We start from the raw sequence: 15807 nt of genomic DNA, 5'->3' as shown, positions 1-15807 counted from the left end.
AAACCTTTACATGAAAATGTCTGTGTGAGTGTCTACATTAGTATCCACAAACAACATGGAAACATGGTATGTTTTGGTCAATCTGTGGCGTACAGTTATAGTGGTAGCCAGACTAGTTCATCTGGTTCACCGCTACAGGGATAGACACGTTACTGTACCTGTGACTAGACCTTACTTCTTCCAATGGAGACCCATCTCTTAAATGTTTCACAACTTCCTCAAACAGCTGTGGGCCAAATGTTCAAACACGAGCATGTGTGTGTGTGTGTGTGTGTGTGTGTGTGTGTGTGTACCGTGTGTGTGTACCGTGTGTGTGTACCGTGTGTGTGTGCCTGTGCGTGTGTTTAACACGTGCTTTCCTAATAGAGACAGATTCCTTACAGAAAGGTATAGCTGAAGGCATCCGTCTCCACATACTCTTCAGTGTAATAAATGATTATTGTCATGTTGGTTAACATAATTGATTGTGGAGTTTTGGATCTTGTAAATCTTAGCACGGGGACATCATGATCTTTCAAATAACTCTCTGAAAGAGGCAAATAATTCTTATTTATTAACTCATTATTCATGCTTGTTTTAAACAGTCAAAAAGGGAGTGTGTCCTCTGACCAAAGTCACCTGCCTTTGCATAGCAGTGTGAATTCCTCGGGGTTTTGGAATTCCAGGAATGTTTTACCTGTAATATTTATTCCCCAAATACATCTTATGTGCTTTTTATGTTCCTGTTTTATATGAGATAAAGCTGAGAAATATAAGAATTAAATGTCCCCAAGTCATAAGTGATTATTGACATGAATCATGAAAACTGGGCTTTGGGATGCCTAGACCTATCTGTATATGAAATGACCTCAGTTCAGCTCTGTGTACATCACGGTCTAAAAGTATGTCTTAGAAGTTGTACTCACATTTCTGAGTGTGCAGTCTGGCTTGGTTTTGATTCCTCCTGCAACACGAAAGTGAAAGGAAATTTATATGTGCTGGCGTAGAGATGCTCAGAGAACCATATCCCAGCCTGCTTATTCAGCCTCAGTGAGAAGGACGCCTGGTCTGATTCTTGGGTACAGAACAATGCTACACCCATGCTGATGCAGTTGTTGGGTTCTAAAATCTGTGTTCACACCCAGATAGGTGACTTAAAAACTGAACAGTCTCTATTTTATAGGACATCGCAGCCACAGAGTCTTAGAATAACTCTTGGCACCTGAGTGGAAAGCTTAGTTTGCTTCTGCTTGCGTAGCCTATATCCACACTGAAGATGTGGTATGTATTCACGATCTCTTGCTGAGATTCCTAGGTGTCCTTCTTCAGCCTTTGCTTTCTGGGCTTTGCAACGTCACTGTTGTGCAACCAGAGGCGCAGAAGCTGCAGCTGTTGGGCCCTAATCCCTTTAGCTCGGTCTTGTTGCCAGGGTATACAGTAGCGAACTAAGAGCTCTGGGGACAGCCTGGGACATTTTCAGAGGCTTCAGCAGCAAATCAGAAGTTGTGGATGGTTCTATTTCACCTTCTGTAAACTCAGCTGACACTGGTATGTCCAGCCTTAACATTGACTAAGTATTCACTCTATGTATAATAAAGACTGTCTCCTTTAATGAGAGAAACAGAAAACTTGGTGGAGGTGGGAAGACTTGCTATTCTTTTAGCTGTGTGATCTTGATTTTATTGAACATTCGTGTTTATTGTCTATTAACAGTAGGGAAGTAATTTGGCTTCTAACTTGCAGGGGCGTGCAACAAAGAAAAAGATGGTAACTGCGAAAAGTAGGAACTTTGGAAGAATGATGGAAATATTGGGATTATTTGTCATGAGACATTAATTAAATTGAGAAGTAGACACAGCTAATTGTTTTCAGAGACTAACAGCTCATTTAAGCCTATTACAGTTACCTGCTCTAAGTGAATAGCATATCATGCTTGAGCTTGTTGTAAGCCTTTGTTGGGGTGATGTGGACTCATAAACACCACCTGGTGGTTCACACTAGCCTCATACTCACTGAGATCCACCTGCCTCTGCCTCCTGAGTGCTGGAATTAAAGGTGTGAACCACCACCACCAGCCTCTCAAACAGGTTTTAGTTTTTGACCATGAAGCCTTTACTCTGATTCTGATGGGTACTATGTAGTATCTATGACCTTTCTTAAATCATGGTTTAATATGATATTTTACTAAAAATCATGCTTTAATATATGATATTTTACTATAACTCATGACCTTCTTAAGACATGCTTTAATAATGAAATTTTACTATTATAATTCATGACTTTCCTTAAATCATGCTTTAATATATGATATTTTACTATAATTTTCTCAGCTACATCAGAAGCTAAACTATGAGATAGGTACACTTACTACACATTTTGAATCCATTTTGAATTGATCATGAATTTGATATTTTAGTGAATTATGTGCTTATTGTTCAACAAATGATCAAGAAAACATCAACATATCACTATTCACTAATTTAGCAGCTGATGGATCCAGAAACTGAAAAAGGTAAATATTTTGTTTCTTCTTTTAATTAGACTATTCTGTGTAGAAAAACCATTAATAGAATCTAAAAACTTACCTTTTCAGTCTTCATTAATACCTTAATGGGAAGTAGGGCTTATTAATTGCATATTGTATCTTGGCTTGTGCTTACTAACCTAAAGTACCTCCAATAAGGTTCAAAGAATATTGTTAAATAGTAGTGCTCCTGATATAGTAGGGATAATTTTGACTGATAATAATAATTTAATCTGTATAAGATAAAAAGATTTTATAGTTTTTCTTTGATCTGTAAAAAAATGACATTTAAAATAAGATGCTAGTCACCAAACATGTTGCTGTGGTTATTTTTAAAAAGTTTGAGGGAGAGCAAAATAGTTCTATATAAAAAGTAAAATTTTAGTGATATTTGCATGAAAGTTTAATTTAAGGCTACAAAGTATCTCCAACATGTATTTATCATCTTTTTGACTATTGATCATAGGCAAAAGTACATAATGTAATTTGGCTTCTAGATGTAAGAATTTAAATTTGAATATTTGAAACTGGCTACCATTTTTACAGTCTTGCATATGATGTATGACTTTGTTTAGGTTCCTAAATAGAATGATTTTTCATTGGGATAAAAGTTCTACTTCTTATATAGACTAGAAAAATTGCCATGTATTTGTAAAGTAGTTTTAACCCAGATCAAATTGTCCTCCATTTTCTTTCTGTCCTTCTTATCTATATACACTGTAGGTGTTTTCAAACAACCATAGACCTGCTTCTTTCTTTGAGACATGCCAGGTTTAACAGTTGGCTCTTACATAGGTGAGCATATCTGTAGGCAGGCAGAGTTGGGTGCAAGTAGAGCTGGCAGCCTCCCTAGCTTAAATGCCAACACTTTGCAAACCTAAAGGTGCAAGTTGTAATCTCATAGAGAATCTACCCCTTCATATAATTTGAATGCAGAGGTAATTTCTCTGTTTTATGAATAGAATTTTGTCATTTTCATAGCCGTTAGTAACAATTCTTGGTTTCAAAACTGCACATGATGGTTTGGCAAATTACAACTAAGGTGGAAGTATTCAAGATGAGTTTAAGGCAGCGTGCTAAAATATTTTACAATAGGAGAAGACATATCCCCTATTCATCTATGTAGCTAAACAAAAATGCAAACATCTGTTTGGATTTAGAATGCTAAGGAGAAGTGTGTGCTGTTGTAGCCAAGAAGAAGACGTTTTGTTGGCAAGGTTTCCACCAAGTAGAGGAACATTGGGTTCTCAAGTACTGAAGGATGTTTATCTGTCCTGTCCTTTTTATACTTAGTACCGCGGGCTTGGAAAAGATGGACTAAGACCATAGTTAAGTCCTCATATTTCAGTACTTGCAGGAAGATCTGAGAATTATAAGATATCACTTATTTATACACAGATTGAAATTAGAACTAGTATGAGAGCTAAAAGTTCATTCCTGTGTATGTCTAGAGCTACACTGTAATTAACTCTAAAGCTTCGTCTACCCTAATTATTCTAAATACATCATGTTGCCTGCCCCATGCCACAGTCCCCAGAACTACTAGTAGATGCAGCAGAATTTTGTAAGATGGCAGCTCCTGAGAATCTTCAGTTGTGGAGCAGACTACACATCCCCCCACAGTGAATGTTTCATGATCCCAGTGCACAGTGATTCCCAAACCTGCTGATTTGAATTTATTGGAGATAAATGGTTGGGGTGGGAGATGAAGGAAGAACAGAAATAGGGAAAGCTTTCTGAGAGTAGAGGGAGATGGAGAGAGGGCAGGAAGATCTGTCAACTGTGTCAACTACAATATAGATCAAAGAAAGCCTCAAGTGGGCTGTTCCAGGATTCCTCCAGCAAAGTTGACTGTTAGAGATGGCAGTAAGAGTCGGGATGAAGGCAGCAGTCATAGTGGAGAACCCAATTAAAGAGCCTGCACTTTTGAAGTGGTGTATGTCACCCCTTGGGGACAGTAATTGGCGTTGAATAGAGACATCCAAAACCAAGTTTTGGAGACATCTGAGGTAGATTGTATTGGTAAATTTAAGTGCTTTTTATTTGACACAACGGTATTGGGGAATATTAAAGATGTGTTGGTTTATGCTGTGGAATATTTGTTTAATGATGCAAAGATATATTGCATTTGTTTAACTCTGAAGCTGTGTTACTTTGCCTGTCTAAAACATCTGATTTGTCTAATAAAGAGCTGAATGACCAATAGCTAGGAAGGAGAAAGGACAGGTGGGGCTGGCATGTGAGTAGAATAAATAGAAGGAGGAAGAGGAAGAGAGAGGAGAGAAAGGAGAAGAGGAGGAGGGGCCAGCCATCCAGCTACACAGCAAGTCATGGAGTAAGAAGTAAAAAGGAAAAGCCCAGAGGCAAAATGTAGACAGGACGATCTAAGTTAAAAAAAAAAAAAACTGGCTAGAAGTAAGCCAAGCTAAGGCCAGGCGTCTGTAACAAAGAATAAACATTTGTGTCACTATTTGGGAGCTTGGTGGTTGGCCCCCAAAGAACACAGTGTAAGAGTAATGAAAACAACACACAGGAAATTAGTTTATTTAGCATATGTTTATTTGGGTGGTTATTTTTAACCTTCAGTATGTGATAATGGGTGATTCTGAGAATTATTATAATTGTATGTCTCCAGCTAGTATAGCAAATATATTGCCCTAGACTGCAACGCTGCACCCAAGCCTCATCTCAACCTTAGTCCTCAGGCCAATCTTGTGCAAGGATTCTCTGATTGCAAATGTCACTTCCTTTAGGTTGCTTCTCTTGATTCAGCCAACCCACCGGGGTACATCAGTACACTTCAGAGATGCCTCTTTTGTAATAATTATCAAATTTCATTGGTGTTTATTTCATACCGTTCCCTTTTTGATCCAAGCATCAATTTCTCAGTGCAATTTCCACTCTTTTTGTTTTTCGCCTGTACTTTGACCAATCTCAATAAGAAAAGATTTATTTCTCCTGTAAAAATACAAAATATAGTATCGTTTGGACTATTGGATTGAAACTAAGCCGACCAACAGACTGGATGGGAATATTTGTGGAATCTTCTCAGAAGTCAGTTTCAGAAAACAACAATAACAACAAAAATAACCTCTAAGATTTTGAGCTGTCAAAGCAGCAGAATTATATCTTTTATGCTAGTGTGTGACAATTTACTAATCCCAAAATACCTTTAACACATGGCATTCTCCTTTGAATAGAAGATTCAGTTGAATGACATTTTCCTTCACGTAGTGAGGTGGTTTGTACTTTACATTTTGCTGACAGGTGCTCATGACAGCCCTCAAATGGAAGCATTAATTCACTTGTCATAGCTATTAACGTCAGTTTCTCTCTCTCTTTCTTTTTTTCTGTTTCTGTTCTCTGCCCCTGATGTGATATGTTCTTCTGTATATGTGTTGCTTTTATTTGTTAATGAATAAAGCTACTTTGGCCTATGGCAGGGCATAAGACAGCCAGGTTGGAAGGGATATATATTTAGAGAGAGTAGGCGGAGTCAAAGAGCTGCCGTGTAACTGCCAAAGGACACAGTTGCCCTGGAACCTTACTCACAGGCCACAGACTTGTGACAATACAAAATGATAGAAATGGGTTAATTTAAGATATAAGAGTTGGTCAGGAATGCACCTAAGCTGTTGGCCAAGCAGTGTTATAATTAATATAGTTTCTTTGTGATTATTCGGGTCTGAGCAGTTGGGAAATGAACGAACAGTCTTTGTTTATATGACCCTTTCTTCTGAAGGCTGCAGTCTAGCAACAGAGATGATTCACTGTTGAATTCTTCTCAAGAAAAGCCCCATTGGAATGCGGCAAAACTTGGCTTTCACTTCACACTTGAAATCCCTTTTGTTCTCAGGAGAACAAGAGCACCTGGTAGATTTTAATCCCTGTCAGCAAATATTAATAGCTGCAAAGTGGCACCGATGACTATTTTGTATGAAAGAGCTTCAAAATAGATAATCGCAGGATAACAAAGTAATTGCAAAACACTTCCTTCCTTAATTTTTGGGGTTTTTTTTGTTTTGTTTTTTCAAGACAGGGTTTCTCTGTGGCTTTGGAGCCTGTCCCGGAACTAGCTCTGTAGACCAGGCTGGTCTCGAACTCACAGAGATCCGCCTGCCTCTGCCTCCCAAGTGCTGGGATTAAAGGCGTGCGCCACCATCATCCTTCCTTAATTTTTAAATGACTTTGCTACTCCAGTTCGCCAGTGTGCCCTGGGGTGGCTGTTCCCGATTCTTGAGCACTGAGGTTGCAGGTGGACCACCATGCCTGAGCTTCCATGGCTTTTGTAGTGGCAATTTCTCCACTCTTGTTTCTCCCCTGCCTGTATTTTAATTTGCCTTGTATGATGGATAGAACTGTGCTCTTTTAGAGTCTTTAAGAAATCAGTAGTTATTATAGTTGTTTATTATAAACTCTCTTTGAAGTCTTTATAATAGAAGATTCATATGTGTTGTTGAAATTTCACTTCCCTATGGAAGTAAAGTTGCCACTTTCAAAAAGAAATGATCTTCTCTGTTTACTCAGAAAGACAAGGTGAAAGGTCAGAGTCACACCTGCTGTCACCCGCTTGCTAGACCTCCTCACTAAATATGGGCAACTAACCTTTAAAATAAGGATAACATGAAAAGTCAGATACAGTAGACTCTATCAGCAAATATTTACCAGTAAAGCTTTGATATCAAAGACTGGAGATCTTAGAGAATCTCATAGGACTCGGTGTGCTCTAACATTTATTGATCCTTGGTGCCACAGGTGACTTGTCAAAGAAGTGTTACCTTTATGAGCAGTAAGGAGGTCCAAGAGGAGAGAGTCAGCTAAAAGTTCTTGCAAGCAATTAATGTCTCTGCTTTTCCCTAAAGGATTTCTACAGTAAATGTTGACACTATTACCCCATCAGTCTCAGCAAACCAAGTGCATGTAGATGGAAGTTAAATTCAAATGAAACAAATTACCAGCATTATTTGTTTCCTGAATGTAAATACTTATGGCTGCTTAAGGACAGTTTCAGATAAATGTTTGGAAGGGCATCGCTCTTGCTGAAGAATACTCATTGTTCATCTTTCTGCTTTTTCTGCATCTCTGAGGGCCAGTGTTAATGGGAGGAGGAGAGTGGAGTGGTTGATGCTATGATCCTATGGCTAGTACCAACATACCAACATAAAAACACATGACTATAAACAGTACAGGAGTATATTGTTGAGTAGAATTAAGTATCTTTGATTTTCTGAATAACCAGAGATCATAAAGTATACATTACCAAAACACTTGGAGTTGTACTGTGAAATTGCAATAGACTCAAGATCGTATATTTTCACCAATGTTTACTTTAATCCAGTTTATCGTGCGTTTTTGAAAACGCTTATCAATTATTTTGTGCTTTATTTAGTGTTTCAGAAATAGATGGTGGTGGTATCAACTTCAGTAAACATCAAAGAGATGGTGAGAGCCTGGCATATGAGGAGTTATGTTAAATTATGAAATATTTTTGTTCTTCTATTTCTTAAGTTGAGAAGTTAACTTAAGGAGTGTTAAGGGTATGCCACAATCTAAGTGTGACATGTGTAAAGGTCAGAGGACAACACGGAGTCAGCTCTTTCCTTCTACCTTATGGGTTCTATAGACTGAGTTTGGGTCCTCAATTGGGCAGCAAGTTCCTTTACACACTGAGCCTTCTTGTCCCCATGGAGTATTTTTAAATAGTTTGCTAGTTTATTGCATCTAAAATCAGTGAATATTCAACAATACCTTGAACTGAGAAGAGCTGTATTTCCATCAGAGTTTTCTTTTTGTAGGACTTAAAAATACTTTATTATTTTCAGTAAGCATGCAAACTAGTGGGTTCCTTTATGATGTCCTCATGCCTGCACAGTGTTCTGCTCAGCCCCACCCCCACCACCTTTCCTTGGCTCTCTGCTCTGCACTTCTTTCCTTTCATATCCCCAAGCAGTTCCCCATCTATACTTTAAAATCTAGGCTCCACATATAAAATATAACAAAGTATTTGCTTTCCATTCTTCTTTTCCTCTTCCATTAGTCCGTCCTCCTTATATACAGTCCCCCTTATACATTCATATTGAAAAATCTAGGAAAATCTTGATTACATCTTAAATCGAGATTCTCCTGTGAGGAAAAGCATACGATATTTACCTTGTGGGTCTGGCTTGTTTCACTTAGCGAGATTAAAAACACTGCCCTTTTGTTGGCTTTGTTTTGTTCTTTCCTTTCAGAGATCAGAGAAGGTGACGATGACAGGCAGGTGGTTGCAGAGATCATGGCAAGGAGTTTTATTCCAACTCAGATAACGACTGTTTCTTGGGAAGGCTTTCACTTCGCTGGTCATGAGATTCGGATTACGGAAGCCAAAGATTGTTATGGTGCTGTTGTCTGGCCCTCGGTATCATTTCTTAAGAGTTTGCTGCACCCCAGTTGCTTTCCAGGTTTTATTCATTATTTTATTTTACTTGTTAGAAGGAAACAGGTTGCAAGATTCTATTTTGTGATCTCACACAACACCAAAATTTAGACATCATGTAATGGGAAATTGCTTCCACAGTTAAATTTGTTTCTGACTTTCTTGACATTTGTAGGCTCAGTAAAGATGTCGATGCCTTTAGCTTTTATGCTATGAGAGATGAAAAGAGTAAATGCTTTCATTTCTTATTTATTGCCTCTGTTTTGAGTAAAGCAAGATTAAAGGATGTCTATTTGAGACTCACAACGAGAATACTCTCATAGGCCCCCTCTCCTTTACCAGTTATCTCATGAAGGGCAGCCGACCACTACTACTCCCCTCCCCACCTTCACACATTAATTGGAATCATCTGGTGTTGTTAGAACTTAGAAGACAGTTGGGCGATAGTGATGCAAGCCTTTAATCCCAGCACTCGGGAGGCAGAGGCAGGTGGATCTCTGTGAGTTTGAGGCCAGCCTGATCTACAGAGTGAGTTCCAGGACAGCTGGGGCTGGTACACAGAGAAACCCTGTCTAGAAAAAAGAAAAAGAAGTTCGAAGAAGGTCAAATTTAAACAACCACACTCTGTTTTCACTCATTTCCGTTTTTATTTTCAACAAGGACTTTTTCTAGCTGGCCAAAATGTTGGACTTATCAGAGGATGAAAATTTTCTGGAATGGTGTATGTTAGCATCCACAAATCTACTCATACCCAGATGTACACATTAGCAGATCATAATATCTGTGGCATATTGACCTAACAGAGTTTAATTTTACTAAAACTACTTCAAACATCCTTTTCTCTCAATTTCCATAGGCCCTTGTTCTCTGCTATTTCCTGGAAACACATGCCAAGCAATATAACATGGTTGATAAAAATGTGATTGAAATTGGAGCTGGGACAGGGCTTGTCTCCATTGTGGCAAGTTTACTTGGTAAGTAGATATTTCTTTATTGACTGGAGTTGGTTAGGAAACTAATGATCAAATACTAGTTATTTTTGCTTTCCAGTGTATTATGATCTGGGCTTATGTGAAACTCCTTAATTATATGTTTAAAAGATTCATTTATTTATTTTATGGACATGTGTGCTCTATCTTCATTATGACTTTATGCCAGAAGAAGGCATCAGATACCACTATTCATGGTTGTGAACCTCCATATGGTTGTTGGGAATTAAACTCAGATCCTCTGGAGTAGTAGCCAGTGCTCTTAACTTCTGAGCCATTTCTTTAGCCCCTTCTTAATTGTTTGAAACAGACATCAGCAAGAAAATCTACCACTTTACCATCCTTTTGCTGGTTTCTTTCCAAAATTTTCCTTGTAAGTAGTTTTAAATCTTCATGTGGAAGGAGAGCTTCCAAGCCTAGGTAGGAGGTGAAATTAGTCATCCTGCTAGATTCCTTTCAGGGATTTGGGAGCCCTATTCTTTTATGAACATGCACCTGTTAAAATAGGGACGTAGTATTAGAAATCACATGAAACTCACACCTCAGCTTTGATTTTTAGGGGTTTGTCCTTAGATTTGTTTTTTTTTTCATTTCCATTCTCATTTGGTCCTTCATAAAAGGCTCAGAGTTTTTCTTTTTAACCCTTAATGATTATGTTTATTAGAGGGTTGGAGAAAAATGAAAATTCAAATCAACTTTTTTTTTAGGGCTGGAAGAATCAGGTCATTTCTTAATCCCGTGATGCAGGCCCCTCCCTTCTGGTGTCTTACACATTTAAAGAGGTGACAGTACATTCTTCTGTTTTCTGCACAGGATAAATCCTGTGCTTCAGCCAACTCTTGATAGAAGGATGGCTAATAGAATGTTGCTAGAGGGAGGGCTGCTTGTTGGTTCCCGACTGCTTAGCCCCAAAGTAATCACACAGAAACTGTATTAATTAAATCACTGCTTGACCCATTAGCTCCAGCTTCTTATTGGCTAAGTCTTACATATTAACTTAACCCATTTCTATTGATCTGTGTATCATCACATGGCTGTGGCTTACCGGTTAAAGTTCTGGCATTTGCCTCCAGAGGGGTTACATGGCTTCTCTCTGACTCCGCCTCTTCTCCCAGCATTCAATTTAGTTTTTCCACCTAGCTAAGTTCTGCCCTGATAAAGGTCCAAAGGAGTTTCTTTATTAATTAACCAATGGTGTTGACAGCATACAGAGGAGAATCCCACATCAGTGGAATACTATTGTATCTAGAGACAAAGGATATTGGAATATTCCACTTTGTTCATGTACACCTCTCTTCATGTATTGACTTCTATATATAGAACTATATAACTATAGTTCTTTATATACCATCCAGTATCATATTTTAATGATGTTTATTAGTGGGTGATCTGCCTGTAAATCCTGGGTCATTTCTCCACCTAGATTTGCTTATCCAGATTATTTTGGTGAAATCTAGGAGCTTCTTTGTGATTCTTGCACTAGTTAGGTTTCTGTTACAATGATAAACACCAGGACCAGAAACAATGTGGGGAGGAAAGGGTTTATTTCATCTACAACTCTCAGGTCACATTTTATCACTAAGGCAAGTAAAGGCAGGAACTCCAGGCAGGGAACTGGATCAGGATATGATACAGAGACCATGGAGGAGTGCTGCTTTATTGGCTTGGTTATCATGGCTTGCTCAACCTGCTTTCTCCTACAACTAAGTGCCACTTGCTCAATCTGCAGGGAGCTGGACCCTCCTACATCAATCAAAAAAATGTCCCCACAGACTTGGCCGGGTAGTTTGATGGAACCATCTGTGTCAAGCTGATAAAAAACTAGCCAACATGGTTTTAAGTTTGTTGCTAATCTATGTTATTCACCAATTTAATTTATTATTAATAATAATAATTTTATTCCATTAAACATGCAAAGGTTTGGGGCTCTCTTTAGGATGTACTTGTTTAGCCTTCATTGCAATGAAGTGCTCTTTTCTTGTCATTCTTCTCCTAAACAGAGAACAACAATGATGAGCTAGGCAAAAAACACAGGGGGTCAGCAAGATACAGAAACATCGCAAGATTCTGTTTTGCTCTTTTTTCAAAAGAGGGGCAGAGAAGTGGATTAGTGTCTATTCTGAAAAGCCCTTGCATGCTGCCCAGCCTTTTCTTTGAGTCTGGCCTTTGTGAAGAATCTCAGTGCATGCTGGTTGAAACCTGACTGGTCTTATTCCAGGAGACTCACTTTTCCTACCTTCCTTTCTTCATAGGCGCTCGCGTGACTGCTACAGACTTACCTGAATTACTTGGAAACCTGCAATATAATATTTCCAGAAACACCAAAATGAAATGCAAGCATTTGCCCCAGGTTAAAGAGCTGTCCTGGGGAGTGGCATTAGATAGGGACTTCCCCAGGTCTGCCACTAACTTTGACTACATCCTGGCAGCCGATGTCGTCTATGCCCATCCTTTCCTGGAGGAGCTTCTCCTGACCTTTGATCATCTCTGCAGAGAAAGCACCATCATCCTCTGGGCCATGAGATTCAGGCTGGAGAAGGAGAATAGATTTGTAGATAGATTTAAGGAACTGTTCGACCTTGAGGAACTCTCTAGTTTCCCTAGCCTGAATATTAAGTTGTACAAAGCTATGAAGAAGAATAGGAGGAGTGCGTAGTGTGTACAGTCTGTGAATTAGGGCATGGGTATGCCAAGGTAGTATCTAGTACATCCTTGCTTTGAAGAAAACACACACGTGCACACACACCGCTATAAGAATACAAGTTAAGTCTAAACTTGCCTTATTATAGGCAAGGAATTTTACACACACACACACACACACACACACACACACACACACACACACACACAGTAGGTGCATCTATAGGACCAAGACAACTTGTTCCCATGTCTATCTGCTCAGCACTCTAATTACACGGTAACAAACTTTCAGTAAAAGTCTCATCATTGCAAAACAGCGATTTTCAATAATGATGTCTCTAACTGAATGTGATAACTTTATTTCTTTTTGAAAATGTATCTTAGATTGGCCTTGAACTTGCAGCCTCCTGAGAGCTAGCATTCCAGGTATGTACCCCCATATCCACCCATGACGTTAATCCTTTTAAATATAGGCGTAAATGATTATATTTTTAGACATCGAGAAACTGACATAGTGTGGTGTGCGCGTAAATCTATAAGAGCAGATATTTGGCAGTTTGGACCTCTGATGTAACTATTGAGTCAACCAAGCATGCGGAACATTTCCCTCTAACAGATAAAAAATATGGCTGGAAAGAGCATAAGAATGCCTGAGATTATTGTTTGTTTTAGTCAGCTAAGTAAAATTCATTTTTTCACAGAAATGGAAATAATTATAAGAACTTTGGGTTAGAAGTACATCAAAAGATTTAGGCTCCTAATCTCAAATAAGTAGTCACGGTTTAAACAGATTTACATAGATATTTGAAATCTTCTCAAGAGGTTTTCACGTGGGCCTTAGAGATTAGAATAAGGTTTAATGTAAAGTCAGGTCAGGCGGTGGTGGCGCACGCCTTTAATCCCAGCACTCGAGAGGCAGAGGCAGGTGGACCTTTGTGAGTTCGAGGCCAGCCTGATCTACAAGAGCAAGTTTCAGGACAGGCTCCTATCTACAGAGAAATCCCTTAAAGTCAGTGTGGAAAGAGTAAAGAATTAGGCCTTTATTGCCATGTGACTCTCTGGACTGTGTTGCTGGTAACACACTGCAGTTTCCTCAGCTAGACTGTCATGTGCTTCTCCAGAATCAGCGCTTTCTTCTTGGCTGGACACTGGCATGGTCAGACATCTCTACGATTATCTCCTGGGTCTGCACTGTAAGTTAGGATGCAGGTACACGGGTGCATGGTTTTCTTAGGACCACATCTCAACAGTCTTCCGTTTGTCCTTCCCATATTTGTTTAGTGTTCAGCCTACACTGGGCAGTGATATCATTATTCTTACTTCACAGATAAGAGGAGAGACCCAGGTTACACAGCTGTGGAGTGAAATAATAGAGACAGTCAAACCCAGGTCTGTCTGAGCACAGACTCTGCGTTGATAATTCCAGTACTGTCTTTATGCTTTGAAAAAAGTAACTGTCAAACAACCAAGGTCAGTTCTTCAAAAGGAATTGATACTCAATGAATAGCAAATATATTTTAAAATGAAACCTAACACTGTCTCTAGACTTTCTACCCATGGAAGGAGGCGTCACAGAAGGCTGTGGCAAAAGGTACATACATACAGCTGTACACGCCAGGAAGGGTACCTGAGGTAGGAGGAACAGTCACGTAGGCCCTCCAGGCAGAGGCCTGCCTATCTACTTGAAGAACCATCAAAGTGGTGTGGTAGAGGGGCAGACAGAGAGACTGGTGAAGTCTGAAGTTGGAGACAAGGCAGGAAGTGGGTCATGGAGGTCCTGTGCAATGGGCTAGGATCTCCAGATACAGGCTCTGGGAGAGAATGTGATGAGTAGTTATTAGTTAGGCTGGGCAGCCATTGGTGATAGTCTATATGGTCAGTGGTTAAGCTGTATGGTTGTGATGGAGAATTGACCCACTCAGTGCTAGACTTGGAGTGGCCTGTGTCAGGGTATTTCTGATGGGAGTAAGGCACTTGGGTTTTTATACATCCCTGCATCCATCCTGGGAAGACTGTTTTAAGGATAGTGATGGTTGTGATCTATCTACCTGCGGGATTTATAACTGCCTGGTGATAAAGTCATTCTGAACTTATCTGATGTCAGGAGCCGTTTCCTCCTAAAATTATTATAGGAACCATCACCCTGGGGAGCCTGCAGAGAACCCCACCCCCCAATTGTATTGACAATCGTTCTATTGACAGAGCCTACCCCACACCCAAATTAGCTGTTAATAGGGAGCTATCTGTTAGCGGAACCCGCCCCACATTCCAAACTATCTAGAGAACTAGGTGTGTCAACCTGTGAACTCCTGGCCTACGTGGTGACCTGACCGAACGTAACCTCCTGGCCTACGTGACCAACGTGAACCACGTGACCAACATGAACCACCTGGCTAGAGCCCAGGCTTCTGCCCCCTCCCCCCAAAACTCCTTATCCTATATAAACTGTAACCTGTCTCTAATAAACTGAGGCTTTGACAAGAACCCCCGCTTAGCCTCCTCCTTCTCTCTTATCCCATTATCTTCCAGATAGTGCCTCTCCAGGACCTGGAATAACTGAACTGCCAGGTGGGTTACAGACCCTAGACTAAGTAACCCACCCAAAGGCAATTTACAATCTGAGCAGTTCGTTACTGTGTTTGCCACATCATCTCAGGCTCCTCAGAGAATTCTGTTCTTTTTTTTTTCTGCTGAAATAGAGAGCCCTTGGATTATACTAAGTAAAGGGGTAGAATAATGTTATGGTCTGTATTCTTGTCCTGCTGTTCTGAGAATAGGATCTCAAAGTCAAGAGACCAGCTGGGAGCTGTGGCAGCCATCCAGGCAGAGGACAGCAAGAAATCTACATGGCCGGGGGGGGGGGGGATCAGCTGTTCTAGCTGTACTCTGAAGCCAGAGGCAGCAGAAAGTTCTACCAGGTGGGATGTGGAATATAAGCAAGAAAGCCAGGGCTGACTCTGAAATACCCCTGTGAGGTGTGGGATATTGACGTAGTTTTCGGTTCAGAGAAGGCTTATGATGCTCCTTCGCAGAGCAAGGGGGGATAAAGGGCTGAGCCCTGGGGTTCACCCACATTAGGGGGCAGACAGAGACATTTTCAGAATATTTTGGAGCCTATGCCCCCTTCCTCAGGTGTAGCCGTATAAGTGGACCCTGAAAAATATGAGTTTAATGGCACAGTCTTCTATTAGAAGATATGGACCTGCTAATCTCTAAAAGTTGTCTCAGAGGAACGCAAAGGTGTGACTATCACAGGTCTG

General features: G+C 40.0%; 1 protein-coding gene across 3 annotated transcripts; it reads left to right on the top strand.

Moving 5' to 3' along the window:
- The first annotated feature begins 1439 nt into the window (after nucleotides 1-1439).
- Nucleotides 1440-15367, top strand: LOC142839921 (protein-lysine methyltransferase METTL21E). 3 transcript variants are annotated; one of them, XM_075956338.1, is made up of 5 exons: nucleotides 1440-1527; nucleotides 2396-2491; nucleotides 8734-8900; nucleotides 9775-9892; nucleotides 12160-15367. In XM_075956338.1, the coding sequence occupies exons 2-5, from the start codon at nucleotides 2470-2472 to the stop codon at nucleotides 12561-12563; spliced, it is 711 nt and encodes a 236-aa protein (XP_075812453.1). In that variant the 5' UTR covers nucleotides 1440-1527; nucleotides 2396-2469; the 3' UTR covers nucleotides 12564-15367. The 3 variants fall into 3 exon arrangements, with proteins under 3 accessions (XP_075812453.1, XP_075812454.1, XP_075812455.1); XM_075956339.1 differs by lacking the exon at nucleotides 1440-1527 and adding an exon at nucleotides 1562-1617; XM_075956340.1 differs by lacking the exons at nucleotides 1440-1527; nucleotides 2396-2491 and having other exon boundaries at nucleotides 8814-8943.
- Nucleotides 15368-15807: the final 440 nt, after the last annotated feature.

The sequence above is a fragment of the Microtus pennsylvanicus genome, chromosome 22 (genome assembly GCF_037038515.1).
Source record: "Microtus pennsylvanicus isolate mMicPen1 chromosome 22, mMicPen1.hap1, whole genome shotgun sequence".
In the NCBI taxonomy this organism is placed as follows: domain Eukaryota; kingdom Metazoa; phylum Chordata; class Mammalia; order Rodentia; family Cricetidae; genus Microtus; species Microtus pennsylvanicus.
The sequence above is the reverse complement of the archived record's forward strand: the minus strand, read 5'-3'. Positions and strand labels throughout refer to the sequence as shown.